General features: G+C 49.7%; 6 protein-coding genes across 7 annotated transcripts; 3 read left to right on the top strand and 3 right to left on the bottom strand.

Annotated features, from left to right (window-relative positions):
* Nucleotides 1–296: 296 nt before the first annotated feature.
* On the bottom strand, nt 297–4,950 carry APOLD1 (apolipoprotein L domain containing 1). The gene is made up of 2 exons (XM_036400998.1): nt 4,894–4,950; nt 297–2,723 (listed from the first exon to the last, which is right to left on the bottom strand). The coding sequence occupies exon 2, from the start codon at nt 2,716–2,718 to the stop codon at nt 1,978–1,980; it is 741 nt and encodes a 246-aa protein (XP_036256891.1). The 5' UTR covers nt 2,719–2,723; nt 4,894–4,950; the 3' UTR covers nt 297–1,977.
* Nucleotides 4,951–14,947: 9,997 nt separating this feature from the next.
* LOC118698092 (histone H1.10-like) lies at nt 14,948–16,731 on the top strand. Its single transcript, XM_036401172.2, is given in 3 exon segments — nt 14,948–14,966; nt 16,085–16,425; nt 16,428–16,731. Coding segments are annotated over 3 exon segments (618 nt in total). The 3' UTR covers nt 16,686–16,731.
* Nucleotides 16,732–17,141: 410 nt separating this feature from the next.
* LOC118697865 (histone H2A-IV) lies at nt 17,142–17,558 on the bottom strand. 2 transcript variants are annotated; one of them, XM_036400839.2, is made up of 2 exons: nt 17,478–17,558; nt 17,142–17,372 (listed from the first exon to the last, which is right to left on the bottom strand). In XM_036400839.2, the coding sequence occupies exons 1-2, from the start codon at nt 17,556–17,558 to the stop codon at nt 17,169–17,171; spliced, it is 285 nt and encodes a 94-aa protein (XP_036256732.1). In that variant the 3' UTR covers nt 17,142–17,168. The 2 variants fall into 2 exon arrangements, with proteins under 2 accessions (XP_036256732.1, XP_036256731.1); XM_036400838.2 differs by having other exon boundaries at nt 17,142–17,558.
* Nucleotides 17,559–17,889: 331 nt separating this feature from the next.
* Nucleotides 17,890–18,301, top strand: LOC118697870 (histone H2B 5). Its single transcript, XM_036400845.2, has one exon. It carries the CDS (start codon nt 17,893–17,895, stop codon nt 18,271–18,273), a length of 381 nt encoding a protein of 126 aa, XP_036256738.1. The 5' UTR covers nt 17,890–17,892; the 3' UTR covers nt 18,274–18,301.
* Nucleotides 18,272–20,237, top strand: LOC118697863 (histone H3). Its single transcript, XM_036400835.2, has 2 exons — nt 18,272–18,284; nt 19,764–20,237. Exon 2 carries the CDS (start codon nt 19,766–19,768, stop codon nt 20,174–20,176), a length of 411 nt encoding a protein of 136 aa, XP_036256728.1. The 5' UTR covers nt 18,272–18,284; nt 19,764–19,765; the 3' UTR covers nt 20,177–20,237.
* A 385-nt stretch (nt 20,238–20,622) lies between these two features.
* Nucleotides 20,623–21,033, bottom strand: LOC118697864 (histone H3). The gene has a single exon (XM_036400837.1). The coding sequence runs from the start codon at nt 21,031–21,033 to the stop codon at nt 20,623–20,625; it is 411 nt and encodes a 136-aa protein (XP_036256730.1).
* Nucleotides 21,034–26,970: the final 5,937 nt, after the last annotated feature.

The raw sequence follows: 26,970 nt of genomic DNA, 5'->3' as shown, positions 1-26,970 counted from the left end.
CTTCTAAGTAGTAATTCTTTTTTGTGCTTTTCAGCACAGGACACTTCAGATTATACTGGATTTAGAAATTGTCACTCCAGGGCTTTTAAACTTGGCTTTAAACAAATATGCTCCTATCTCTACTGCATGTTACAGTCCTTAGCAGGGGCAGGGTGAGAGCATCCCCAGCAGATGGATTTTAGTCCAGATATAATGTCAGTTATTTCATAAGGGGTGCAAAATGAGATGAGATGGACAACGTGTACAAGCACATCACCTCCAGGGGAGCAGAGAGACACTGACACAAAAGTGCTTCATGTTCATTTATTCGAATCAGCAGTGTACTTGTTCATTTCTGGCAAACAGGCATGGAGATCAAAAGCATCTGAGTCCCACTCTGGGGAACCAGAACTTTTATTCTTCCTACAACATATTAAAACAAACGTTGATATCATAAAAAGAGACAAGAAGGACAGGGATTCAAGTTTTGTGACCTGGAGTGCTGCCCTCCCTAAGGATTTGGTCAGTGTTACAGAATTACAGAGTAGGTTTTTCTGATTGTTTGGATTTGTGTCCGTGCAGGGAAGTTTCCCTTATCCACTGGGGCATGCTTGTGGAGGGAGTTACCTCTGCATTAACTCTTTGAGTCGCCTCAAGCTAGTTTCAGGGTCTCTTCCTTGTAACTCTTTCAGGTACAGACATGATCCCCATCATCACCATACTTGGGCACTTCTCAGTGGGGTGATCCCAGACACATCCTAGTGAGGTAGGGAAGTGCTACTATCCCTGTTTTGAGACAGGGAACTGAGGTACTGATGGCTCAAAATCACAAAGGGCATATTTAGCAGAACAGTCACTTGAAACAGGGTCCCAGCCCCTGCTCCTGCTTTGCAGGGGCTCTGCCACTGAATCATCCTACTCCTCTCTACCCCTCCTGTATATTAGTATCTGCATGTATTTCACTGATAGGAAGCCTTCCGTGGGAAGCATTGCTAGGAGCACGTGTAGCTCTCCATGAGTGCTGCCTCCCCCATCACAGATGATCCACTGTGGGTCTCACAGGCTGCTCGACTGCATGGAGAGTGGCACTTCCACCTCTCAGGTGTGCTCCCATCACGTAGCACCAACCTTCTGGTTTTGTTCTACTCTGTCTTACTAACCTTCCCTTCCTGCTGCAGGAGATATAACTGTGTCCTTCCACCAATGCCCTGAGGCAGACTCTGGTCCCAGGGCCACTCTTCTCTCTGTTTTGGCTCCTAAAATCTATTGTCACTGTTTGAACTGTGTTTCACCTATTTTATTACTATCAGCATTCAGGTCATGCTTTCCTTTTCCTACAGGGACTTGCCCTCCCTCACAGCAAAATAACAGGTAACTTGCTCTCACATGCTACAGACTTGCTTTTACTCTAAAAAACAACAGCTTTCCTTTGGAACAGAGGCCTCCTTTAAAAAAAATATATATATATACACACACACTATTAAATACAATATCATAAGCTTAAAATCATTCTATGCAAATAAATAGAATACAAACATCACAGTTCTCAGTCTGGAGAGGTTTCTCCAAAACAGATATATTCTGGCCCTGCTATTTCGCCCTGGGATGGTGAACTATCCATACAGTATGACATATCTGGAGCTGCTTCTTTCTACAGCCTTTCCAGATGTACCTTGGTAATGGGATTGTACTCTACTGGAAATCGGCAGCTGCTGGCTTTTTTAGGGTACTCCAGCCCTTGTACCACACACAGATTCATAAGTTGTTTACAAACCAGGTTCAGTCAGCATCAGGTATTTCATCTGCCTCCTGACCTATTTCTTTTTGCTGCCTTGGGGAAGCAGAGCAGTGGAGATGGCTGGGGAAAAAGGGGTTTGCAGAATGTCCACCTCACAGCACCAGCACTGTGAACTGTAAAACAACAGGTAGCAGTGAGAATGGTCACAGCAAATAATGTAATTCCTCCAAACTCAGTTTTTATATGAGCCAAACACTGCTTCAGCTGGAGGGTCTCAGGATCTCGACAGTGGTTTTAGCACCCAAGCTGAATCTCCTTGTGTGTGGCGAAAGCTCTGTTCTGGACTCCAGAAGATCACAGACTTCATCCATTGCCCTGGTGCAGGTCTCGAGGTTGTCAGCCAGTTTCTGGATTTTGGCCTTCAGCACAGCCTGGCTTACTTTAGTGGCCTCCTTTGTGTATTCTGGCACGAGGAAGCTGTGGGAGCCGCAGAGGACCATGAAGCAGACGGAGTTGTAGAGCGACATGGACGCCCTCTTCTCTGACTGCCGCAGCGCAGGGTCGCCCGGGCCCTGCCCCCGGCGGAGGAACTCCAGGCAGCCCAGTATTTCCCTCATCTGTTTCCGACAAGTCACCGCAATTTCCTGCACCTTCCTCACCTCCCGGGAATTGCAGAGCACCAAGGAGAGGTCGGAAGTGATGCTGACGGCCCCGCCGGCCGTGGCCAGGCCCAGGCCCACGGCCGAGGCCAGCAGAGAGGCTCCGAGCGTGGCGGGGCTCAGGGACAGCCCCAGGATGGCTGTGAGTGCCCCGGCGGCCGTCAGGGTGCTCCCGCTGACGTTGGCGATCAGGGAGCTGCGGCGGAGCCGGCTGAGTTTCCGAGCTGCCCGGTGCAGGTGCGCGATTTGGCCGCGCAGCCTCCGCCTCTGCTCCAGCAGGGCCGCGTGGAAGTGCTGCGTGGGGTCTGCTGTCGGCACGGAGGCAGCACCGTCCCTCTCCATGGCTTCTGTCCAGAGAAAGAAAAGTCTGGGGTGGGATTTGTGTCAAAAAAGCCCCATGAGATATGCTCATCCTGGACCACCATTTCAGGGATGGCATCCAGCCAAATTTTTGTTGCTTCAGCCCAGCTACAAGAAAGGTTTTCCATCTGCACACACGTGCACGCTCACGTACACACACATACCCATATGCATTTAATTACTATTCCATTGTAACTTTCAGACAGCAAAACTTTAAAATGTTTTCCTTAATCCCTGCAAACACTGAAATATCCTAAGGACTGGGGTCAGAGGTGCTGTTACCATTATCTCTGTGAAGACACAAAAGGTCTTTTGAAACCCTGGGGACAGAAATTCCCCTGAGATTAGGTGACTCAGTGCCCAGAGGAGTAATGCTGCTAGAACTAATCTGTTGCCCCTCTGATGGGATTCAGAGGATCTGCAATATAGAAGGACGTCTTTCACAAGAAAGGTCAGACTGCAAGGAGGTGAAAGCCACCATCCCAGGTTTTTGTTTAGGGGTGATTTCCTATTAAAGGAGGACAGAGAGAAGCTGCTGAGTGGAATCTATGTCTGGATTTTCCATATAGGAGGTGAGGAATTTATTAATGCCTTGGATGGTTATTGTGAACATCCTTCTTTAAGCTTCAGCAACTCAAGGCCCCCTGCAGCATATTTGGTTTTTTTTTTTTTTTCCTATTGTAACCTGGTGCCAGTGTATGAACAAAGATGGGAACTATTGTTCTGTGGTGCTTAGTCCAACCTGTGGTCATAAACACCCAGTTACAGTGGCAGGGAGGCCTCTGAACCTTGTTAGTAAGAGTCATGAAGAGCACATCAGAAAAGCAGGCCCATTTTTACTGTGCACTCCCTGGCAGATGGGGAAACAGGGGAAATACAGAGTGAATAAAAAAAGGGAAATACAGAGTGAATAAAAAAAGCTTGAAAACTGCTGGGTCTGGAAAACCTCCCCTGGCAAGATAGCAGGAGAGGCTTCACTTCTAGGAGATGAATCTACAGTGTTTCTTTGCTAGACAATCTCTGTTTGCTGTCTCTGTTCATTGCCACAAGTGCAGAAAGAAATGTTCCAATAAACATTTTCAGGTTGCTCTAGGGCTGCAAAATGCTCTACAAAGGAAGCCAGCAGCTTCAATCCTGCTTACAGGGAACCTGAAGCAACAGAGCCAACAGGAGTGGTATAGCTGATTGTCTGGTGGAAGCAGAGTTTCTGTGCTTCACCACACTGCATTGTGCACACAGCTGTGCTGCCTCTGCACCTAGCAAGGTCCAGCCATAGAGCTGAGAAGCTTTTTGGAGCCCATAATGCCCTCACAGCCAAAAGGCATCTCTGTAGCAGAAAAACCCTGTCACTAACCCAAATGAGCAAAACTATTCATTGCTGCAGGCACGTTTTTACTTCTAAATCTTCTGTACTGTGGGAACTGAAGGTGCCTGGTCCCTCATAAAGTCACACTATATAGCTAGGATCCTTGGGGCTTCATTCTGCAGAATCCTCATGTTTCAGAAGGAGAAAACTTTGTACCATAGTCTCTCCATCCGGAAGAGTATTCCTAAATAATTCTCACTGCAATCTTTCCCCCTTCTGCTGGCTTGTCCTAATCCATCTCACACAGATCCTTTAAGATGCCCCCCATGCTCTTCAGAAAATGCCCCCAGTCTCTCTTGGTGTCATTGGGTCATTTGAATCACTTAGTACATTGTGCTTCTCTCAACTGGAAGCTGTATCCTATTATTTTTACACTATAATTAGAAATAAAGCTGGAAACACAAGGACTATCACTAATCTAAATGGATACCAGCATTGAAATGAACAATAAGCATATCACCAATAACTTAACAACAGATCAATATGATGATCATTAAATATGTCAATTCCTGTAGCCTCTTTAACAGTTTGTTCCAAAGATTTAGTTGCTGAGAACTGTCTCAGGTAATAACAGCTACTATGACACTGAACTATTAGAACAATCATTCCAAATATAGCATAGGCCATGTAGAGATGCAAATCTTTTGACATTGATTAATGCCAGCAGAAAGGATAAAAAACCTCCTGCTCTTCGAGAAAAATCTCCCCAGCACTAAAGGTATACATTAGTCCAAAGCCTGCAAACACTTTCCTAATAGAGACACCCAAAAAAATTACTGGTCCAAACTTACCTTCAGTTTCCAGCCACCCTCCCAGAAGACAAATTTTGATCTGTTTCTGGAGGAGACCAATTTATAGCTCCTGCAGACCAATTGCTGCAATGGGAATGCTTTGCCTCATACTGGGAGTTTGCCATTTCCTGTTCTCCCTTGTGCAGAAGGATGTGACACACTGGAAAGTGACCTGTGGGACAGTGAGCACACACCATGCTCAGGAAACGATCCCTGCGAATGAACATTGTGTGTTCACTTTTCCTGAAGTGTAGGGTGGAAAAAAAGTTTAAAAATCGCAGCCTATTCCTGGCTCTGAGCTAGTGCAGACATTCCCTGCAGGGAACAGTTGCCTTTCCTTTCCCTGAAATAGCAACTGACTTTACTCTGTGCTGGAGCTGCCAATTGTTTGATGACTGAAGTTTCCCTGCACTACACATCTAGAGCCAGGGGAGCTATCAGCCAGCCAACTACTCCATTCAAGGCCAGTGTATTTTTAAAATCCCAGCTCTTTGAGAAAATCCATAAAAGGGAAGCAGCCCCACAGCAAGATCATTGCCCTGAATTCCTATCTCTTCTCCATCTCAGTACATAAAAACATGCTGCAAAAGGAGTGATCACCCTGTGGTTTTACTCAGTTTATTAACCATAGGCACCACAATGGTTGAGAAGCAGCCCTCCTGTTTTCCTGAAGTGCCTGCCCAGCAATCAGTAATGAGAAAGAAAGGATCATTTGGAGCCCCTGTTCTGCTGCCTGCTGTTGCCTGGCAGTCGTGCCAGACAGATGTAGCCAGAGGGAAGAAGTGATGAAGGTGCTGGGGAGGAACAGCCTAAGTGCCACTCCTGGCACTGCCTTCCGTGCTGAACCAGGGCCAGTTTCAATCAAAGATTCTTTTGATGGGGTCAGGAAAAATAACTTTTTTGACAGCACCCAGTGGTAGTCCAAAGTGGTGTGTGTCTTAATTGACACAGGGCCTGTGGTCCTGGGGACACTTCTTTCGAGCAGCTGTCCTTGAAGATGGGGCATCTGCTTTCTTGTTTGGTGGATTCTTCCTCTTCAGAACTATTTGTTGACAGGGAAGCTCTGATTTTGCCCCTGACCTATCTAATCTGAAATCTATCTAGCTGCCACTGAATGATGAGGCTTTCCTGTTGAATTTGTGGGATGTGTAGCCACACAATCACTGGAGCTGATCTTAAAAAGGGCTGAGACTGAGAAGCAGCAGGCAGGGAGAGGAGAAGGCTAGGACTATTCATTTCAACAGCAACTTAGTTTTCAATTATGTTAAAATGGGTGTGAAATAGTATGTCAAATGTAGGGTGGACCTGCAGGAGAGGAAACATGAATGAAAAAATAAATAGCATGGAAGAGTTATTTCAACCTGTCACAGACATGAAAAGAGAAAGCACCATTTTAAAGATGCCTGAATGTGCAGTTCTGGTCTGTTACAGTCTGTACATACTGCACGTTAACAGGAAGGTGAGCTTTGACACTGAAGGAAACTGTGCTGCAGCCCTTCCCTTTGTTTTAGCAAGCATGTGCTTGAATTGAAGCCCATCTGCCTTGGCAAGGGTTTGCAGTTGATGGAGAGTTCTTTTCTCACATTCCCAAGTAGAATAGGGCACTTTTTTTTCGTGTGACTGCATCTGTGTTAGAATTTGTGCCCGCAGATATGTCCTTGTTAGGACAGCGAGTTTTGGTAAAAGTGAAATAACAAAGAAAAGGAAAAAAAGGGGTCTAGAATGAGCCTAAGATGATGAAAAAGTTTTGGATGCTCTCCTTCCTTTCCCAGTTCTCTTCTTGCACTATACTCAGCTGCAAAACATTGTCAGAAATTCCTGCAATGCTCACTCTGTGGGCAAGGACCTGATGAAGGTGCAGGAGAAACAACTCATTTTTCTTAGACTATTCCCTCCCAGACTTTCATGCCCACTGACAGATCTGCACTTCACCAAGATCAGATGTTGGTCTTGGCCAAGGATGGTTTCTCACAGGAATCATCCCTGGGCTCCTCCACCATTTAAAGAGAGTGTTTCCCCATATTCCACCCCTATAATAAGGTGCATACCCAGAAAGGATGCACTTCACATGAGGAGCTACAGGTGTCAATATGATTTTAGAGAGGAGACATATATGATAAAAAGAAACATTATTTCCTAGGAAGTGGCCATACCACGGAATGTTGCTATTTGCTATCTGCTGACACTCACAAATATCCCTCTGGTGAGACTGCTGGTCTTCTCTCCCACTGATAATTAGAAAGACCAGCTCCAGCAAAGGTGAGCAGCTGGGAATTAGAGCTGGATGGGAGAAAAGTGTCTTCTCTCAGTACCTGCCAAGGACTGAAAGGCTTCTAGTGCCATTAGTGCACTTGCCCAGATGTAAGTACATCTGCTGGTCACTAAGTAGGTTCCAGGAGCCTGCTTGGAGTGAATCTTAGCTTATCAGGGATCTCCAGATGTGTGGAGTAGGTCAGACCTTCACTGGGTGGTTCTGCAAGCTGGGGAGGCCTGGCCACGCTGCCTGCTGGGCACTGCTGCCTCTCTGCTGGTGACCTGCAAAGTGCTTGGGCTTGATGGTGGAAGGGGCACAGCAGGTGTCTCACAATGACCCTGGCCAAAAGTAGTACCTCTGCTCCACCCTTTCCCATCCAGCCACATCCTCTTGAAATGCCTGAGGGCACTCTGTGGGAGCAGGTGACCAGAAAAGGGAAGGAAGGATGTTTTATTGCCTCAGCTCCCTTCCTTTCAGGGGTGTTTGGCAGAAAGGACTGGTTTTTCACTCCTGCTCTCTCCAGCAGATGGGATATATGTCTGATCTAAAGCTGTTTGCAGCTACTGTGATGTAACATTTGAACACAAATGTGTAAAATTTGAAGCTGGAGTTTCAAATAAACACTTTCTTTACTAACATTGTTTTGATCAAATAACTGAGAAAACTTGAGTAAATTTACACTTATATACCATCTTTCTAACAGATTTCTGCCATGCTTGGTACTTCCAACCTTAACTAGTGGACCCTTGATCTACAAGCTGTTTTTTTTCTTTTATTTTCTTTTTCAATTGTATCAAAGACAAATCTTAACTTTTCACAGCAAGACATTAATTCAGAATCAGCAGAAACTAGAATAGGCCAAAACTAAAACAAAGAAAGCAAATTGGAACAAAAGGGCTGTGTCAGCTTTTATCAACTTTACCAGTAGATCCAAATTGATTTTTTGAAAGCATTCCAGAATGTGACAGGCTGCTCTGGGCTCTGGTCACCAGTGTATGTGGGTCCCAAGCTGGGTTTGAGGAAAGCTGCACAGAGCAGAGCAGGGTGGGGGGAGCCTGTGGGGTGAGAACACCTCTTGTTAGTTCCATTTAAGCAGAAAATTAGCCAAGCACACTGACTGTGCCTGCTTTGAGAGCAAGCATTCATGTAACAAAAACACCATCCTACATTGCCTTGTCAAAACACTGTCAGCAGCGTTTGCAGAGATCGAGTATTTATTTGGACGTGGAGAATGAATTCCTGCAATGCATTTAAAGAGAGCAGCTTATCGTCCATTTTCCAGCTTTAGTTCCATGTTCAGTGCAGGCTGTGTGGCACAAGGCTCTGGTGCACAGAGGAGCAGCTCCTCACGCTGCCCCTGAGCCTGGCACTGGCCATGGCACAGCTGGGGCTATCATTTAGTGCAGCATCAGCACTGCTGGCGGCCTTTCCTCTGTTCACCCTCCCAGCAGGGGCAGCAGCACTCCAGAGCAAGTGTGGCTACCCATCCTCTCCAGGACTACAGAAAATAGAAAACTGTTAGCATATTTCCAGAGCTGCAAAGAAACCTATTATGTTGGTATAAGGTAGAAACCAGGTAACCTGGTTTCTTGTGTCTCTTTTCCGATGGACTTCTTGATGGCTGAGTTCACAAGGCAACATTTCTCTTGAAAGAAGGAAGTCTGGATTCTTCTCACCTACAAAATTTATTTATTTTTGTAAAACTTTGAAGAAGTCAGTGTCTTTGAAATCTTGACTGCTTTGTCAAATTCTGGCTGAGATTGCCTAGGAGCCTCAAAAGCTGCTGTGTTACATTGACTAACCTTCCCATCTGGCACTATAGAAACATGATGGAGACACAGAGGCCTAAGGAAGTCCAGGAAAAGTTAAAAACTGTTACCTTGAACTTCAGCTAGAGATGCATGTCACCTCATTTCAGCCCGCTTTAGAGGTTCACACGCAGTTTATTCACACGCCGAAGCTCCCTCTAGAGCCAGGAGAAGGAAGAGTCATCCCCAAAAGTTCCTCCAGTCCATCTCTTCCAGGCACCTGCTCTATAATACGTGACAAATTATAGACAGCAATTCTCTATCCCTTTATCCCTTTCCTGCCTCATTCGATGTCCCACAGGTTGGCTAGGTTTATGTTCCAGTTTCAAATATCCTGTCCCACAGATGCTGCTCTGGGCCAGAGAGGGTCCCTTAACCAGCCCTTGCTGTCCTGCAGTGAGCAGGAGATGCTGTTGTGGAAGGAAGACTGTGTGTGGCAGTGGTGCATCTTCCTTATGGATTTTTCAGGTACCTTTCGACCCTGCTGACACCAGCAAGACTTGGGAACACTTCTGAACCACAGAACACTTGCACAAGAGGGATGGATCTCTCTAGATCCAAAGAGAAATGGGCATCTGGCTATGAGCTTGCAGTGTGACCCTCTGTACCTCCCAAATATTTATCATACAGGTACCACTGCTTGCATCCATACTTAACTCAGTATTCAGCAGGAGATATATGGCTGTTGGGATGGCCTTCATGCCCATCATTAATCAAGTCTCTGTATTTGACAAACCTGCTTTGAAAAGTGTTTGTGGACTCTGTCTTTAAGGACAAATTCCATTCTTGATACCAAAATCAGATTTTGACAAATATCTCTTGTAGTATCCTAGGGCTCCCCTCTAGGCTGCGTATTATTTTATATTTGCAGCACATCAGACATCTAGTGATTGTTTTCAGAGCAGATGACATTTTGTAGTGAGCTGGTATAGCTCTAGAAAAAAATGTTTTCACACTTGAAGCAGCTCTGCAGACTTGTAGACCTGGAACTGGGCAGAAAGGGTGAATATGTTCTCTTCCTGTCAGCCCTGCCTTGAACCTGGTTCAGTCAGGGAGCTGTATTGGATCTCTAAAAGCAAAAATGTTGCTGTACTTTGTGCCTCTTTATAGTGATATCTGAAGATGAGCATCATCTTCCTTTAGCTTCAGCACACAGCAATCATTGCACCTGGAACTCTTCCTTCTTCAGCCATTCTGTAGGCAGGTCTTCCCACAGCCAGTGGTCATGAGGGAGCCTAGGAAGCAGCAGCCTCCTTCCCTAAAATCTGCTCCTCAGGAGGGATCTTTTCCTCCATAGCATGGTGGATTGCAAGTAGGCATTGATAATCAGGCCACCTACTTCTCACCACTTTTTATATTTGGGGAAGCATATGGTGGCTGACGCATTTCCTGATGTAAACTCAAAAATCACATCAGTTTGGAAGCTCTGATTATCAACATGGAGCTACAGACAATTCATTTCCTTGCTGTTCTGCAGCATTTTCAATGAACTTTGGAGGTTCCTGTTCTCACTTTATATGTAGGGAAACAGAGGCAGGGAGGAAGCCAATGGTTTGCTCATTACCCCCAGAGCAGAACAAATGGTGAATGGAGGTGGCCTTAGTTTCAGATGAATGTTTGCTCCCTGAAGCTACCTTCTGACCTACACAGCTTTTATAATACTGATCAGGTCAAGATTTTAAATTCCCTTGTTCTGGGCCTTTGATGGTTGAGACTTTCCCATGTTTAAGGATATATTATACTGCATTCTTCTCTTTATATTTCTTGGAAAAGAAAAGGTTTCTGTAAAGCCAACAAGAATATTTCCCTTGTAAGGCTTCTGGAACAAAATGTCTTTTTTTTTAGATTATTAATGTGGAAGTGATTGGACAGCTGTGATAGGAGTCCTTGTTTGAATAGGTGTAAGCAAGAAGGAAAGAATATTGCTTCATGCTGGTAATTTTAAAAAAAGTCTTAGAATCTGTCCATCAGTTCATCAAAACTGCCAGAAGAGTTAGTGGAAAAGGAACAAGAGACACAAGGATGTATTCAAGATCCCACAACTAAGCACTTTATATAACAGACCTTACACATGCTGAAAAATAAGGCGGCGAAACAGCCCACCAGAAGCATTCCTCCTCCTCTAGCTCTTCTCTGAATTTGCCTGCTTGCACAAATTCATGCATTTCCCCTGTCTTCACAGGTGCAGTGATACCAGCAGCTATTTTTGCTCTTGGCTCAGAGCAGCATTTCAGCTGCTGGACATCTGTGCCAAACTGCTCCTTTCTTTTGGTGGCTCTGCATCCCAGTGTCCTCTAGAAAAGTGCTGGGAACATCATCTTCGATCCTCCAGCAACACAGAGGTAGGAGAGGGACAACCTCTTCTCCCTCTAGTGTTCTTGTCCACCTCTTCTGAGCCATTATGAGCTTGCTTTTAAGAGGTGGTAGCTCATCTTCCCGGCTTCTCTGCGGGAAGTGGAGTTGCAGGTGGTTGTTCTCTACCTGACCAGGGTGGGCACCAAAGGGGAGCCAAGAGCTGCAGTCAGCCAGCAGTTTAAGACCAGCTGCCTCAGAGGAAATAAAAGTGCCTAAGTGATGTGAATGTCGTGGTTCAGAGTGGGATGGGAAAAGATGCAAGTCCCCACCAGGAGCTGGTGGGGAGAACGTGTGCATTGCCACCCAAACCAAAACCGTGGGTCAGGATTTTCTCCAGACAGCAGCTGAAAGGTGGAACAAGCTGCTCTCCCTGCTGTCCCCTTTGGGTTTTGTGACTGCTGCATGGGATAGAAATACTATTATTTTAGATGGAAATTTTGGAAACTGAAGCTGGCTGCTCTTGAGACGTTTCCTTGTGAGTGTGCTGAAATAAAGGTGAAAGGCTGTTTCAGATGCAACTGGCTGCTCTGGGCCCTACAAAAGGTGAGTCAAGCCTTCCCACATTTTTATGTGCTTGATGGCAGAAGAGTTGGGAATTACCAAACTGAGGTGCAGGAACTGTTGCTCCTGGCCATCCTGAACCTAAACCTGGTGAGTACATCCAGTGTCAATAAGTGCAAGTGGCAGTAGAGTTTTGTTATAACTGAAATCTGCTTCTGTCTACACTAGGCTGAAATCAAACACCATTCAGCTTGGCCAAAAGTGCTCCCTGTTGTCTGGATCTAGAGAGCTGCTGAACCAGTAGCTTTGAGAGCCTTTTACAGTCCCTGCTGCCCCAAGGAGGGGACTGTCAGGGCACCACCAGCCCTGCCATCTCTGCCCAGCATTTCCTGGGGCTCCCCCAACCCTGTTCTGGTCCCAGGAGGCCATTCCAGCCCCGCTGAAGCCATCAGCCCCTATCCCAGCAACACAGAAATAGGGCCAGTCTCAAGTTCCCCACAGCCCTGCCTGGCCATGGTCCCACTGCCCCAGGGAGCACGCAATGCACGGAGCTGGGGCTGAGCCCAGAGCCCCTCTCCAGGCCTCATCCTGATCCCACCTGCAGCTGACTTCTTGGCCTTGCCTGTGTGTGTGTATGGCAGTGAGCTCAGGTTTGTGGCAAATTAAAAGTTAAAATGAGCAGACAAATTCATTGCATTTTGAACAGGTTTTGGTTTTTTGGTTTTGTTTTGTTTTGTTGGTTTTTTTTTTCCTTTATGAAATTAGATTTATCATCTCTGAACCTTTTTTTTTTTTGCTGACAGGAAATGTTGAGAATTAACATCTATAGCTGGGCCTCAGCAGGAGAAGGGTAGAAAATGTGAATCAGACTAAAATGGGAGGATCTGAGCAACTGTATTTTTGAGAATTGAGAATGACTCTCAGTTCTTCTATCTCCAAAACAGAGATGGGCTTTACATGTTTGGGAAAGCCACGGCAATGTGAAATGCAGTGCAGTTAGGTGTTCATGTGGAAAAGTCATAAGGAACGGGAGGAATAGGAGAAAGAGTTGAAGAAGAATTATCCTCAGTATCAGTACAAACAGCTGAACACTGGCCCTTTGTAAAGTCCTTTTCCTAGGAATTTTAATGTCATCTATGGTGGCCGCTTGGCTTTGTGTCCCAGAGCCAAATATCACAAAAGGGACATGCAATGATTGATAAGAACATACAATAGTTGGAAAGCTACCCTGATTTTGCAATTTTTTTAGTTGGCTAGCAGGCACTAAGTTTGGTTTGGATTACTATATATTTTTGCAAGTTAATAGGTATTTCTTACTGGTTACAATAATCTATACTTTCCATGCTGTCTGGGAAGGGGCCTAAGGGGCTTTCAGATCTGATCTCTTGCAGTCCAAGCTGGCTTACATTGATAGCACCTGCAAAAAAAAAAAAAAAAATCGTTCTGTAGGATTTTCTGGCAGATTCTTGCTGCTCTAGCAGAGATCTCTGTCCATACTGACAGTGCATGCAGAGACCGACAGCCTGGAATGCCACTGAGATCCTGCTGTTCTTAATTTCACCTCTTCTAGGGTGAGGTAGCAAGGCTGGCTGTAATTGTGATGCTAAATGCACAAGAGGGAGGGAGGGAGACTCTCTCCCAGTAAGGATCCTTCCTAGCTGTTATTCTTCATGTCTGCATTGCAGGGCAATATGTGCTGCTACACCTATCTTAATTAAGTTTGACCACGACTGGAGTAATGATCTCTGGTGCACAACTTCAGGTTTTTGTGCTGCTAATCACACAAGAAACAGCAGGTTTTGGGGGAGGAGGGTGAGCCATGAGCCACAGTCTTTGTGTATTTACTACTCTATGATGTGATGCTGTATTCCTATCTCCTTGTAGGGCTTGATTATTCTCCTATACTTCTGCATCCTTTTCCTAATAAAAATGACTTGAGTGCTTGTATATAAAATGGTCATGAGATTATATAATCTTTGTACAAATAAGGAAAGGGAATATTGGAATAAAAACAGAAGAGGAAAATCAAATAAGCAGGAGCCCCTAAAATAATTACAAAATTTAGCCTCAAGTTGCTCAATTTAACATTTGATAGAGAATGGTGGAGACAAAAGTGGAGTCAGATGAGGACTACCACAATGTGTGGCAGTGTTGCAGTGGCACATACTGAGAAGCTTTTCCTCTGGAGATGGTTGGTGTTGTGGTTGGCACCACTATACAGGATTTAGGCATACAGCTGTGTGCCAGCTGTGTGTGTAAAGGAAAACAGTCTTGGGAATATTACATTACAGGCTGGAGGGAAGTGTGCTATTGTGATGCATTATTACTCTTGTAAAATAAGATTTGCAGGGAATGGGGGAGGTAGAAAGGCTTCTGTCCCAACACAGGTATTGGCATTGGTGATTGCAGGGTTGGTGAGTACACAAACCTGCTTAGGCACCGTAACACCTTTAGTTTTTAAAGGACATCAGGGATTCTACCAGACCTGGATGGGACAGAGCAGACACACAGTCCTCCACCTGATTGCAGGAAACTTTAGGGGATGCCAACAATTTCACTATTCAATTCTTTATGCCCCCTACTATGACATGGAGTAAATGTCATACATCAAGTTCTCTTGGCTTTGTAAAATTTCCAGTGAACCTTACTCTATAGGCCATCCCACTTCCAACATGGTTTAAAAACCCAGATCCAGATTTGCAGAATTTTCCATCTTACTGCACTCTCTGCCTCATCATAACATCATAATTCCTCACCTAGGGGACCTCGATGGCAAGGAGGAGTTAGAAAGAAAACATAAATGCAAAAAATGTGTTTATTTTCTTAAAGTCCTTTTTACCATAATTATGTAAGAAAATGTCAAAGTGCCTATTTTAGGGTTTTTTGAATCAGACTTTGTGAATTAATTGAAAATCAAGAGTCTTCCAAAGTCTTCAAGAGGTTCATTTTACTGTTCTTTAGTGGAATGAAATAGAGAAGTGAGGTGGTATTTTTCCACTCGCAGATTTTTCATCTTGTTCAAAAAGAAAAAGGGAAGTTGGTCATAACTGGTCAGCATCATACCTAAACCATTCAAGTGCATTTTGTTTATGTGAGGTATAAATAAATGCAGCAATCTGGCCCTGCTAAACTATTGATGGCCATTAAATTTCAAGGTAAAGGAACTGGGAACTCCTGACAGAGACACAAAACTATACCCAAAGCTGTAGCTGGTAAGAATGTATGCATGCTAACGGGGGAGCCACCACAACCTGCATATAGAGCTTTGCCTCACTTTGTGCTGCAGCCAAAGCTCTTATGCACAGAAACAGCTGTGACATGATCTGTAACACAGAAGAAGGGCAGTGAGCAAAAACTGTGGCTTTTCTTTCCAGCTTCAGATCAAAATATGAATAGAATGGTGCTCTGACATCTTTTGTAGACTCAAGATCTGTCCATTTCTTTTCCATGTTAATGAATCACGTGAACAAATTTTACAGACTTAGCACTGTGTGCTCCATTTAGAGTGTGATCTATTTCTGTGCACCAGAGACTTACATGAAGCTCTGTGGTCCAACACAAACTTTTTAATCTTTGGTATTCAGTTCCCAAATTATTCTACTGATATTGCAGGGCCTTTTGCTACGTTAAAAAGGAAAGTGTTTCAAAGAGGGGGATAAAGACTCTGTCTCATACTTCATGCATAGAAGTGTGGAACGTCTGGAAACTTTAGAAGTAAAGGAAAAAAATTATACCTGAGTGTTTCACAATAGCCAGAGGTATAAACCTCAGCAGGAGAAGCGGCAGCACAGCTTTGTGCTACCTCACTCTCTTTGAAAACCTTTTATTTTGAAGAATGAGACTCTAACTGTTTGCTTTCTTATCTAAGGTAAAAAGGACACTCTGAAGATTAATACTGAGTTTTCTGACGCACGTTAACTTTAAAGAAGAATTTCTAATTTACAAAGAAAAACAAAACTTTAGCGTTCTTGAGATCCGTTTCCTGGACTCGGGATTTCTTGTCCCCTAGCTACTCAAATCCAACTCTTTTCGCGACAAGACATCAACGGGCAAAACCCAGCCGCTCCCACGGCCTCACAGATGTAGAAAAAGGACGATTTCGTGACAGATAAAATAGAAAAAAGCCATTCTATTTCACCCGAGGAAGCACTAGGCGGAGCGCGGAGCACCGGGCGGCGGCCGGACACCGGGCGGGGCCAACCAGCGCCCGCCGCGCTGCAATAACCGGGGGGGCTCGGGCCGGCCCTGCCCGGTGCTCCCGGTTACACCGCAGTGTCCCCCGCCGCCAAGGCCGCCGCCAAGAAGCCGAAGAAGGCGGCGAGCGGCTCCAAAGCCCGCAAGCCCGCGGGGCCCAGCGTCACCGAGCTGATCACCAAGGCCGTGTCCGCCTCCAAGGAGCGCAAGGGGCTCTCGCTCGCCGCGCTCAAGAAGGCGCTGGCCGCCGGCGGCTACGATGTGGAGAAGAACAACAGCCGCATCAAGCTGGGGCTCAAGAGCCTCGTCAGCAAGGGCACCCTGGTGCAGACCAAGGGCACCGGCGCCTCCGGCTCCTTCCGCCTCAGCAAGAAACCCGGGGAAGTGAAGGAGAAAGCTCCTAAGAAAAAAAAAATACAGTAATCAAGCCCAAGAAGACGGCGGCTAAGAAGCCCGCCAGCGCCGCCAAGAAGGCGGTGACAGCAAAGAACAGCCCCAAGAAAGTTAAGCCTGCAGCCAAGAAAGCAGCCAAGAGTCCCATGGCGACAAAGGCTGTCAGGCCCGAGAATGCAGTGGCAGCAGAGAAGAGCCCGGCTAAGGCGAAAGCGGTGAAGCCCAAAGCGGCCAAGGCAAAAAAGCAACACACAAGAAGAAGTAAGCCCCACGTGGAAATACGCTAGCTTCGTATTTAAACCCAACGGCGCTTTTAAGAGCCACCAACATTTGGGCTGGAATGCTGTGGCTGCCGCCGTTTTGGGGAGGGGTGTGGGGGAACAGCAATCTGCTGGTGAATGTGCTGTTTGAGTGCGGAACAGCTCGAGGGGCACTTGAATTGGTACGGGGAGGGTATTAGCGCCTTGGTAGCTTTCAAAATGCCCATAAGGCACAGGGATTGGCTGCGGAAGGGCTGAGCTGCTTCCTGGAACTAGTGTCAGCCCCGCCCCAGAGCGCGGCTGGTGCTGTGTACGCGGAGCCGCGTCCAGCACCGATAGTTAAAATATCAGAGATAACTGGATGACCCCCCCCCCCCCCCCGCGCGGGTTATTCAAAACTCCCGCGGGCTTTTACCACCGCAATGAAATTCAAGCTCTTTCTCTGAATTTGTGGGTGGCTCTTAAAAGAGCCTTTGGGTTTCTCTTAGTTTAAGTCCGCAGCCTTTCAGCTCACTTAGCTTTCGCCTTGTGGCTGTCAGTCTTCTTGGGCAGCAGCACGGCCTGGATGTTGGGCAGCACGCCGCCCTGCGCGATCGTCACCTTGCCCAGCAGCTTGTTGAGCTCCTCGTCGTTGCGGATGGCGAGCTGCAGGTGGCGGGGGATGATGCGCGTCTTCTTGTTGTCGCGGGCCGCGTTGCCCGCCAGCTCCAGGATCTCGGCCGTCAGGTACTCCAGCACGGCCGCCAGGTACACCGGCGCGCCGGCGCCCACGCGCTCCGCATAGTTGCCCTTGCGCAGCAGCCGGTGCACGCGGCCCACGGGGAACTGCAGCCCAGCCCGCGACGAGCGCGACTTGGCCTTGGCCCGCGCCTTGCCGCCCTGCTTCCCGCGCCCGGACATAACTGCAGCTGAACAAAGGAACTCGGTGACGGACTGCGATAATCACAAGTTCGGAGCTCGGCCTTATATACCTCTTTAGCGGACGGCGCGACTTCCAATTGGCTAAGACAGGGATGTGCCTAAAACAGCCAATAGGAACGCGGATCCAGATTTGACCAATGGCGATGAAGGGCGGAGCGCTATCGCTGCAAAAACTTGCCTCAGCCAATAACAGTTTAGTCTAAGGGAATCCCTAATTTGCATAACCGCTCTATAAAAGCGGCGCTCTCGGAGGTGCGCGTCGTTCTCTGTCCGAGAAATTGTCAGTGCTGCTGTACCGAGAGGAATCGCTACCATGCCCGAGCCGGCCAAGTCTGCCCCCGCGCCCAAGAAGGGCTCCAAGAAAGCCGTCACCAAGACGCAGAAAAAAGGTGACAAGAAACGGCGTAAGAGCCGCAAGGAGAGCTACTCCATCTACGTGTACAAGGTGCTGAAGCAGGTGCACCCCGACACGGGCATCTCGTCCAAGGCCATGGGCATCATGAACTCCTTCGTCAACGACATCTTCGAGCGCATCGCGGGCGAGGCCTCGCGCCTGGCGCACTACAACAAGCGCTCCACCATCACCTCGCGGGAGATCCAGACGGCCGTGCGCCTGCTGCTGCCCGGCGAGCTGGCCAAGCACGCCGTGTCCGAGGGCACCAAGGCTGTCACCAAGTACACCAGCTCCAAGTAGACGGCTTCTGTGTTCTTTCTTCGGTATTTTCAACCCAAAGGCTCTTTTAAGAGCCACCCACCTTCTCAGTAAAAGAGCTGATGCTATCACGACTTCCTACCTATCCCGGTTTTTCTTTTTTTTTTTTTTTTTTTTTTGGTTTTTTTTTTTTTGTTTTTGTTTTTGTTTTTGTTTTTTGCGGCGGTGGGCTGGGGGGAATGTGCATTTACGGTGTAAAAGCATCTAATAAAGAAGGCAAGATTTACAGAGTTTGTGGTAAACTTAGGGTATGTCCCACATCTGATTCAACGGACCCAAAGACGTTCATAATTCTTATTAAAAGCCCTGGGAATCCGTTTTGGTGTATGTACACTGTAGGGGAGGCGAGTTAGAAAAAAGAACAAATACTGTCGGTGGTCTCTCAATTAAAACAGCCGAGCATGTTCCTGACAGTTGGTACATGGTAATTTCTCGGCTGACCTACGTTAACGTAACATGGTGTGAACCGGGAGCATTGACTGCAGAGGTGCTTTCAGACCATCCGGTGCTCTTGTGCCTTGTTGTTTTGATTTAGAAAACGGACTCTGAGGTGGATGCCCCCTCCCCTGCCCCGCAATGTGTATTGTCACGGGTGACGAGGGGAAGCAAAGCTGAACGCGTTCTCGCCCCGACCTACGCAGTCCCGGCGCAGGTAGCGCCGAGCAAAGGTTCCCCAGTGCGGCTCTTTCCCGGCTTTCGTGCGCCCCCCGCTCTGTCCCCGCCGTGTCCCCGCGCCCCGCACTCTCCGCCGCCGAGCGCGGACGGGGCTGCAGCGCGCGGGCAGAGCCGGGGCCGCGCCGCTGCCGCGTTCGGTCCGACCTGAGTGAGGACTGCGCGGAGCCTCCCCGCGGGCGGGCCCGGCCGCCTCCTGCCCCTCCCGCCCGGCGCTGATTGGTGCCGCTCGCGGCTCGCGGCCCGAGCGCGCGCTGCCCCGGGGCGCGCTGCCCGCAAGGGACGCGGCGCTTCCAGCGGGCCGGGACAGTGGCCGGGAGAGCTCGGCGGGGCCGGGCAAGGCGGCTGCCGCCTGCGCCTTCGGTCTTGCTGCCGCGGCCCTGAACCGAAGGCGGATAATGAGCGGCAAGATACCGCGAGCTCTCGGGGAAGGAGGTGGCTGCCGGCGATAGCTTTAGCCAGCGGTCCCGAGGCCGGGAATGGACGCGAGCGAAGCGGCTTTAGTAAAAACAGGGCGAGCCCGAGGCTCGGGCGGCGAGCCCGCCCGGGCCCGCTCTCCGGCGGTGCCGCCGCCGCCGCCGAGCCCCGCAAGCCGCTGCTGGAAGGGGGAAAGGGGCGGGGCGAGACCAGGGTGCGTTTCCCGCCCCGAAGGCGGGGGCTTTTCCCGGGCTCGCGACAAACGCCCAATGGCAGCCGGCCGCTGCCGCGCGGGCGGCCAATGGGCGCGGGCAGCGGGGTTATAAATAGCGGCGGCTGTGAGCCGGGGGCGCAGTAAGTGCGGAGCGCTGTGAGCGGCGGAGTGATGGCGCGCACGAAGCAGACGGCGCGGAAGTCGACGGGCGGCAAGGCGCCCCGCAAGCAGCTGGCTACTAAGGCTGCCCGCAAGAGCGCGCCGGCCACGGGCGGCGTCAAGAAGCCGCACCGCTACCGGCCCGGCACGGTGGCGCTGCGCGAGATCCGGCGCTACCAGAAGTCCACGGAGCTGCTGATCCGCAAGCTGCCCTTCCAGCGGCTGGTGCGCGAGATCGCGCAGGACTTCAAGACCGACCTGCGCTTCCAGAGCTCGGCCGTCATGGCGCTGCAGGAGGCCAGCGAGGCCTACCTGGTGGGGCTCTTCGAGGACACCAACCTGTGCGCCATCCACGCCAAGCGCGTCACTATCATGCCCAAGGACATCCAGCTGGCTCGCCGCATCCGCGGAGAGCGTGCGTAATTCGCTCCCGGCTGGGCACTGAGGCAACCCACACAGACCCAAAGGCTCTTTTAAGAGCCACTACATGCACAATAAAAGAGCCGTGACACTATTTCAGAACACACTGTAAAGATACAAATACATGGGTAGCGTCCCTCATTGAAGCACATTTCTCGTAATAGAATAGTACTCACAATGGCTGTCTGGGAGGCACGACATGTGCACTAATCTAAGCTATAGAGGTGCTTAGAAACTTAATTATTACTAGGATCATGTTTATAGTGTACATCTCATGCTCTAGCAACTGACTGACGTATTAGCCAAAACTAGTAAGGCTCACTATTAAAGGGGTTTTTTTTACGCGCCCCACGATAACTAGTGTAACAACTCTTTTATTGTGCATGTAGTGGCTCTTAAAAGAGCCTTTGAGTCTGTTTGGGTTGCCTCACTGCCCAGCCGGGAGCGAATTACGCGCGCTCTCCGCGGATGCGGCGGGCCAGCTGGATGTCCTTGGGCATGATGGTGACGCGCTTGGCGTGGATAGCGCACAGGTTGGTGTCCTCGAAGAGCCCCACCAGGTAGGCCTCGCTGGCCTCCTGCAGCGCCATGACGGCCGAGCTCTGGAAGCGCAGGTCGGTCTTGAAGTCCTGCGCGATCTCGCGCACCAGCCGCTGGAAGGGCAGCTTGCGGATCAGCAGCTCCGTGGACTTCTGGTAGCGCCGGATCTCGCGCAGCGCCACCGTGCCGGGCCGGTAGCGGTGCGGCTTCTTGACGCCGCCCGTGGCCGGCGCGCTCTTGCGGGCAGCCTTGGTGGCCAGCTGCTTGCGGGGCGCCTTGCCGCCCGTCGACTTCCGCGCCGTCTGCTTCGTGCGCGCCATCACCCCGCCGCTCACAGCGCTCCGCACTTACTGCGCCCCCGGCTCACAGCCGCCGCTATTTATAACCCCGCTGCCCGCGCCCATTGGCCGCCCGCGCGGCAGCGGCCGGCTGCCATTGGGCGTTTGTCGCGAGCCCGGGAAAAGCCCCCGCCTTCGGGGCGGGAAACGCGCCCTGGTCTCGCCCCGCCCCTTTCCCCCTTCCAGCAGCGGCTTGCGGGGCTCGGCGGCGGCGGCACCGCCGGAGAGCGGGCCCGGGCGGGCTCGCCGCCCGAGCCTCGGGCTCGCCCTGTTTTTACTAAAGCCGCTTCGCTCGCGTCCATTCCCGGCCTCGGGACCGCTGGCTAAAGCTATCGCCGGCAGCCACCTCCTTCCCCGAGAGCTCGCGGTATCTTGCCGCTCATTATCCGCCTTCGGTTCAGGGCCGCGGCAGCAAGACCGAAGGCGCAGGCGGCAGCCGCCTTGCCCGGCCCCGCCGAGCTCTCCCGGCCACTGTCCCGGCCCGCTGGAAGCGCCGCGTCCCTTGCGGGCAGCGCGCCCCGGGGCAGCGCGCGCTCGGGCCGCGAGCCGCGAGCGGCACCAATCAGCGCCGGGCGGGAGGGGCAGGAGGCGGCCGGGCCCGCCCGCGGGGAGGCTCCGCGCAGTCCTCACTCAGGTCGGACCGAACGCGGCAGCGGCGCGGCCCCGGCTCTGCCCGCGCGCTGCAGCCCCGTCCTGCGCTCGGCGGCGGAGAGTGCGGGGCGCGGGGACACGGCGGGGACAGAGCGGGGGGCGCACGAAAGCCGGGAAAGAGCCGCACTGGGGAACCTTTGCTCGGGGCTACTGCCTGTGCCGGACTGTGCAGTTCGGGGGCGAGAACGCTTACTGATGGGAGGGAAGGAGGGAGAGCATTCATCTCGGATCCTTTTGCTCAAAAACAAACTAACTGAAAAACAAGGGCACAGGGCCGTCATCTGCAACCGCCTGTGCTTTAAATGCTCCCCATTCACACCGTCAACCATCCGCGTAGCTCAAGAGGGAAGCACCTCGTACTAGCAGTCAGGAACAGATGTGTTTCGGCAGTTTTGGGACCACAGACTGCGCTTGTTTGTCTAACCCGCCACCCCCTATCCGTGCATGTACCAAAAGCGAGCTCACAGGGTTTTTCAAGCGAATTATGAACGTTCCCTTCTCCGAAGCAGATGTAGAGCCCATCCTTTTACCTCAAACAATACACGTCCCACTTTCCTTACAATTTACAATGATTCCACACCGTTACCTCTGTTTTCCAAAAAAAAAAAACCAAAAAACCGAACGGGACAGCAAAGTGCAGATCGCCATAGCATCAGCTCTCTTATTAAAAAGATAGTCCAGGAGGTCTGGCACAGAAGCAGCTTACTTGGATCTGTTGTATTTGCTGAGAGCCTCGGTGTCCATGGGGACGGCTGCTGTTTTCCCCTGCCAGCTGCACGCTCCGTTGGTGTGCGGGGCGGTTTCCGAGACGGGGTTGCCGAGCACTGTGACTTCTCGCGGACTGTAGAAAGATGTCGTCGCCGTCGCCCCAGATCCATGCACGTGGATATTCCTGTTCCCTGGCTATCAAAATGCAGCGTTATTCGCGCGGCACAGCAGGGCGGGGACACCGCGGGCGCAGTGAGGCGATATGCGCGCTCTCCGCGGGCGCCGAGGGACGCGCGTGTGCCTGGGAAGAGCAAAGCGGAGTGTTCGCCGTTTGGAGCGCACAGCGATCCCTGTGTCACCGGCAGAGGAGGCATCCGCGCCCCGCCGGGCGCTGACTGAGGGGTGTGTCGGGGGGCGCGCAGCAATGGCTGTAGAGGGAAGCAGCAGAGGCCGCGTCCGCCCGTCGGGGATCAGAATGATTCTTCCGTCGGGGAGGATCGAAAGGATGCCCTAGCAGGCGCTGAACAATATTTGTCAGCTGGTGCAGAAGGATCTGTGTGTTTGCTGGGCGCAGGAGGTGCCGTATGTCGTAGAGAGCAGAGCGATGTGTGTGTCAGGGTGCGGAGGGCTCTGAGTGTCGGGATGTAAGGCTCACGTGGATTGAGGGCGCGGAGCGATGTGGTTTTGGCAGAGGGTGGGGAGTGCGGGAACGGCGGCGCAGGGCGACTCACAGATACGGGGCTGCTGAGCACTGCGTGCATCGTCGGGCGCAGTGATTTGTCTGCAAAACAGCGCAGAGCGATGTGCTTTCCTTCAGGAACGAGGCGATACGTGTGTAAATCGAGGACAGCGTTGTGAGTGTGCGGGAGGAGCGGGACGATGCCCGTGTCATAGGGAGGAGAGTGGGGCGTGCTTCGGGAGGCGCAGAGCGATGGCAGAACCGTACGCGGGGCAATCAATGTGTGATTGAAAAAAAGCGTAAATCCAATTTGTGTGTGCCTCCGGGGGTGCACATTTGTGGTGCTGGCGCCGAGGAACGTAAATCTAATTTGTTTTTAGGGGTGCGCTGTATTTTTCGGGATCATAGAGCTAGATACACACTGTGTGTATGTTTGTACATCGTTTGATGGTAAACTTATTATGGAACGTTTAGAAAGTGAAGGATGTGTACCCTGAACAAAGCAGAGTACTGAAATGCGCTGTGGAGAGAAGAGGTCATAATTTACCAGTTTAACTCCGCGTTTCTTCGGTCGAACTTGCACAAGCTGCGACAGCACAACGAGAGGTGAAAACTTTCCTCTTTTCCGTGTTCTCGTTTGCCGAGCACGGCGCTGCCCTCCTTGTCCGAAGCTCGCTCGGCGGTGCGACCCTGGTGGGACCCTCCCCGGCTCAGCCAAGGGAAGAGGAGCTGCTCAGGGAGGTGCCCAGGATCAGGAGCTCTTTGGCAGCGCTGTGCCCAAAGCCGCGGCTCGTTCCGCTCCGCCCCGGCGCCGCGTCCCGGCTCCTCTCCGCGCCCGTCTTTGCCACTGATGTGTTAATTACACACACGTTCCCTTGACGGATTTGTGTGTGCCTCATGTGGCTATTGCCTTCTCGAAACATTAGGTTTAATTATTTTCTGTTTCTTGAATCTCTGCAGGCAGCCCTTGAACTGGCACATTTATTGACCCCAAATTAACACTCAAAGGGCTTCCGAGGTCTGTGTGGAAACAGAGGAGCTGTACACCGTCCCACAGCTCTACTCTCATCCCGGAGCAGCTCCTTTCCCCAGCTGCTGCCCCCCTGGTAGCCCGTCCTGTCCAGCTGGGACCGCCGCGGGGCTGACAGCAAACCTGACCTTGCTTTTCCTCTTGGTACGAAGTCTATCTTATCTGGATGTTGAGTGAAAAGTGATTGTACGTGGAACTTTTCTAAGTGTGGGAAATGCTGAAATAGATGCCGTGTGTGGAAGTATTGGACTCCTCCTCAGATCCTCCCTGTCTCTCCCTTTGTGGCTGCCGAAATCTGTGGAGTACAATATATACGGGAAATAGCCACAAATACAGAAATCGTTTAGGGGAACCTGCCACGGTCAGGCTCAGGGCCGAATCGCAGCAGGACCCTGGCTGTCAGTCTGCTTGCTCACCACCTGCCTTTGCCGTGTACATTTCCCCACGCTGGTCCGGCACACTCCATCTCCTCTCCGCCGCTCCGGGCCCCGAGCACCCGCACGGCCCTGGGAGGGAGGGAGGGAACCTCGGGCATGGCCTGGAGGGAAGGGACAGCGCGCAGTGGTTCCTGTCCCTCCTTGAGGCACGGAGGGGCCTGCGCAGGCATCCAGGCACTGTTCTTTCAGCATTCCAAAGCCTCCTGCCAGCCCTCACAAGGGGCAGAGTGTCGCCCAGGAGCACACTCCATCCCTTCTGTCAGCGCTGCACCTGCGCGCAGACTTGACCGTGATGCGACACTTCGCCTTGTCAACACATCAGTGATCGCTATTTGATCTTCTGTGCTATCCCTGAGCTTTCCAAGCTTTCATACAGTTTCTTAAGGTGAAAATATCTTGGCACGGGCTGGGGAGGAAATTCCTCTTCTCAGTGATGGTACGAAGTGCTTTCTCTTCTCAAAACTATGGCAACCATCACCGACATAAACAAATATTTTACCAAACAGTTTCACACTTTGCTTGCATATGATCTCAAAAGGTCTCATGGCCCCAGGATTTTTTTTTTGTTTTTGTTTTTATGAGATGAAGAGAATTCTTGAAGGATTTTTGCAGATGGGTCATCTTTCTGCCACTGATTGCCTGTTACAGTCTTCTCCCTAATAGGCACTGATGGATATGATATTTTGCATGGAGAATAAAGCTATGTGCCATTGAAAAGGATAGTTTTACAGCTGGGATCACCACTAGAAGGCACAGTTAAAAACAAAAGTAAAAAAGCCAAAAAACACCACTAACAAAGAAACCCTCAACATACAAATACCCACAAACAACAAAAAACCCTACAAACAAACAACATCCCCCCAAAAGAACCCCTACAAACAAAGAAGCCCCCCCAAAAAAACAACAAACAAACAATCCCCCCCCAAAAAAAAAACCCAGAAACAAACAAAACCTCATCACCACAACAATAAAAAAATCACACCCTAAAAAATCAATTCAAAATTGACCCAGGCAGCATAAATCAGTTTTTCTTTGGGAGTTGCTTATCAAACTGTGTCTGTAATGAACAAAACCATAAGAGTCCCCACAGTTAGTTTGATGTCTTTCTAGAAAAATTTCTATGAAGAGCTGTGAATGAGTAAGCTGAACTCATTGCTCAGGGTGGATGTACCCACATGATATCAAGGAAATAGGAAACAAAGAGAAACATTTGCACATTTCAGACAGGGATTTTAACACCCTTTTGTTCTTGTAAAATACTTTCTTTCCTGCAGAAGCCGCCGGCAGAGATATTTGACCAGTCTGTTCCTCTCCCAGCTTTTTCTGTGCTTTCAGATTTATGGAACTACAGATTCCCTGAACACAGAATGACATTTGGAAGGAAAGTTGGTCCCCATTGCCAGTTCCACATGATGGAAAAATCCGACCCTGGGCCAGAAGTGCAGAGCAAAAATGATTTATTCATCACAGTAACAGTGTACAGGCAGATACCATTGCAGTTCTGCTTGTACTTCTGCATCCAAGAGGACTTTGTTCCCACAAGGAAAACATACTTCTTGTTGGCTGGACATTCTTTCTCCCTTTTCCTTTGCCAGACTTGAAGGTGATTTGTTTTTCAAGTCTTCTCAAACTTGAAACTCTGCACTCTACCTGCTGGTTTTAACCCTTTGACTTTGGGGCTGCATTCAGTCTCAGGTTTTACCTTCCACAGGGGTCCCTGTGGGTCTCTGACTCCACTGGCTCCACTTCCCTGGCTCCACCTCACACCAACCCCACCCCAGCAGACTTGCTCAGTGACCCAGGATGGTGTGGCTGTGCCCAGTCACTGTCACAGTCCCTGCTCCACTCACCATGTGCACTAAAACTGTAAAAGAATCATAGCAATTCAACTGATTGATTGATTGATCTGAACTGATTCTTGAAATTCTCCTTTAACTGAGCTCAGAAGTTATCAAAAACTTTGTGGTGTGGAATGATCAAGGAACTATTTTTCTCTTGCTTTGAACAAAAATGAAACCATTGAAAAAATCTGAGTATTTTTGTAAGAAGGTAATTATAAAAAAAAAAAAAAGCAAGCTGTATCTGTGTAGTACCTAAATTTGCTGCCTAATGCCAACTAAAACTCTGCCCATGGATTTCTTATTTTAAGAGATTGGTGTTCTATCTGGGGCCTTTAAATCTCTATGAATACAAAAAACTTTTGTCATGGGCAGGAGTCCTTTGCTGTAAACTGAACAGTATGTAATGATAAGTTCTTCCCTATTGAGACATGAAGTTTTCTTACTCATGTAACAATGCATTATGGTTTAGAATATCATGATAAATCAGTTTTTAAATAAAACCATCATGCATGGACAAAAGATGTCTTTCAAATCACACAAAGTGTACAGTCACATCAAGGGCAGGTTTGAGTT

This window comes from Molothrus ater, chromosome 5 (genome assembly GCF_012460135.2).
Source record: "Molothrus ater isolate BHLD 08-10-18 breed brown headed cowbird chromosome 5, BPBGC_Mater_1.1, whole genome shotgun sequence".
NCBI classification, from domain to species: domain Eukaryota; kingdom Metazoa; phylum Chordata; class Aves; order Passeriformes; family Icteridae; genus Molothrus; species Molothrus ater.
The sequence above is the reverse complement of the archived record's forward strand: the minus strand, read 5'-3'. Positions and strand labels throughout refer to the sequence as shown.

Excerpts from the sequence above, each read along its gene's own strand:
- APOLD1 (XM_036400998.1), bottom strand. The coding sequence starts at position 2,718 with ATGGAGAGGGACGGTGCTGCCTCCGTGCCGACAGCAGACCCCACGCAG.
- LOC118697865 (XM_036400838.2), bottom strand. The coding sequence starts at position 17,558 with ATGTCCGGGCGCGGGAAGCAGGGCGGCAAGGCGCGGGCCAAGGCCAAG.
- LOC118697870 (XM_036400845.2), top strand. The coding sequence starts at position 17,893 with ATGCCCGAGCCGGCCAAGTCTGCCCCCGCGCCCAAGAAGGGCTCCAAG.
- LOC118697864 (XM_036400837.1), bottom strand. The coding sequence starts at position 21,033 with ATGGCGCGCACGAAGCAGACGGCGCGGAAGTCGACGGGCGGCAAGGCG.
- LOC118697863 (XM_036400835.2), top strand. The coding sequence starts at position 19,766 with ATGGCGCGCACGAAGCAGACGGCGCGGAAGTCGACGGGCGGCAAGGCG.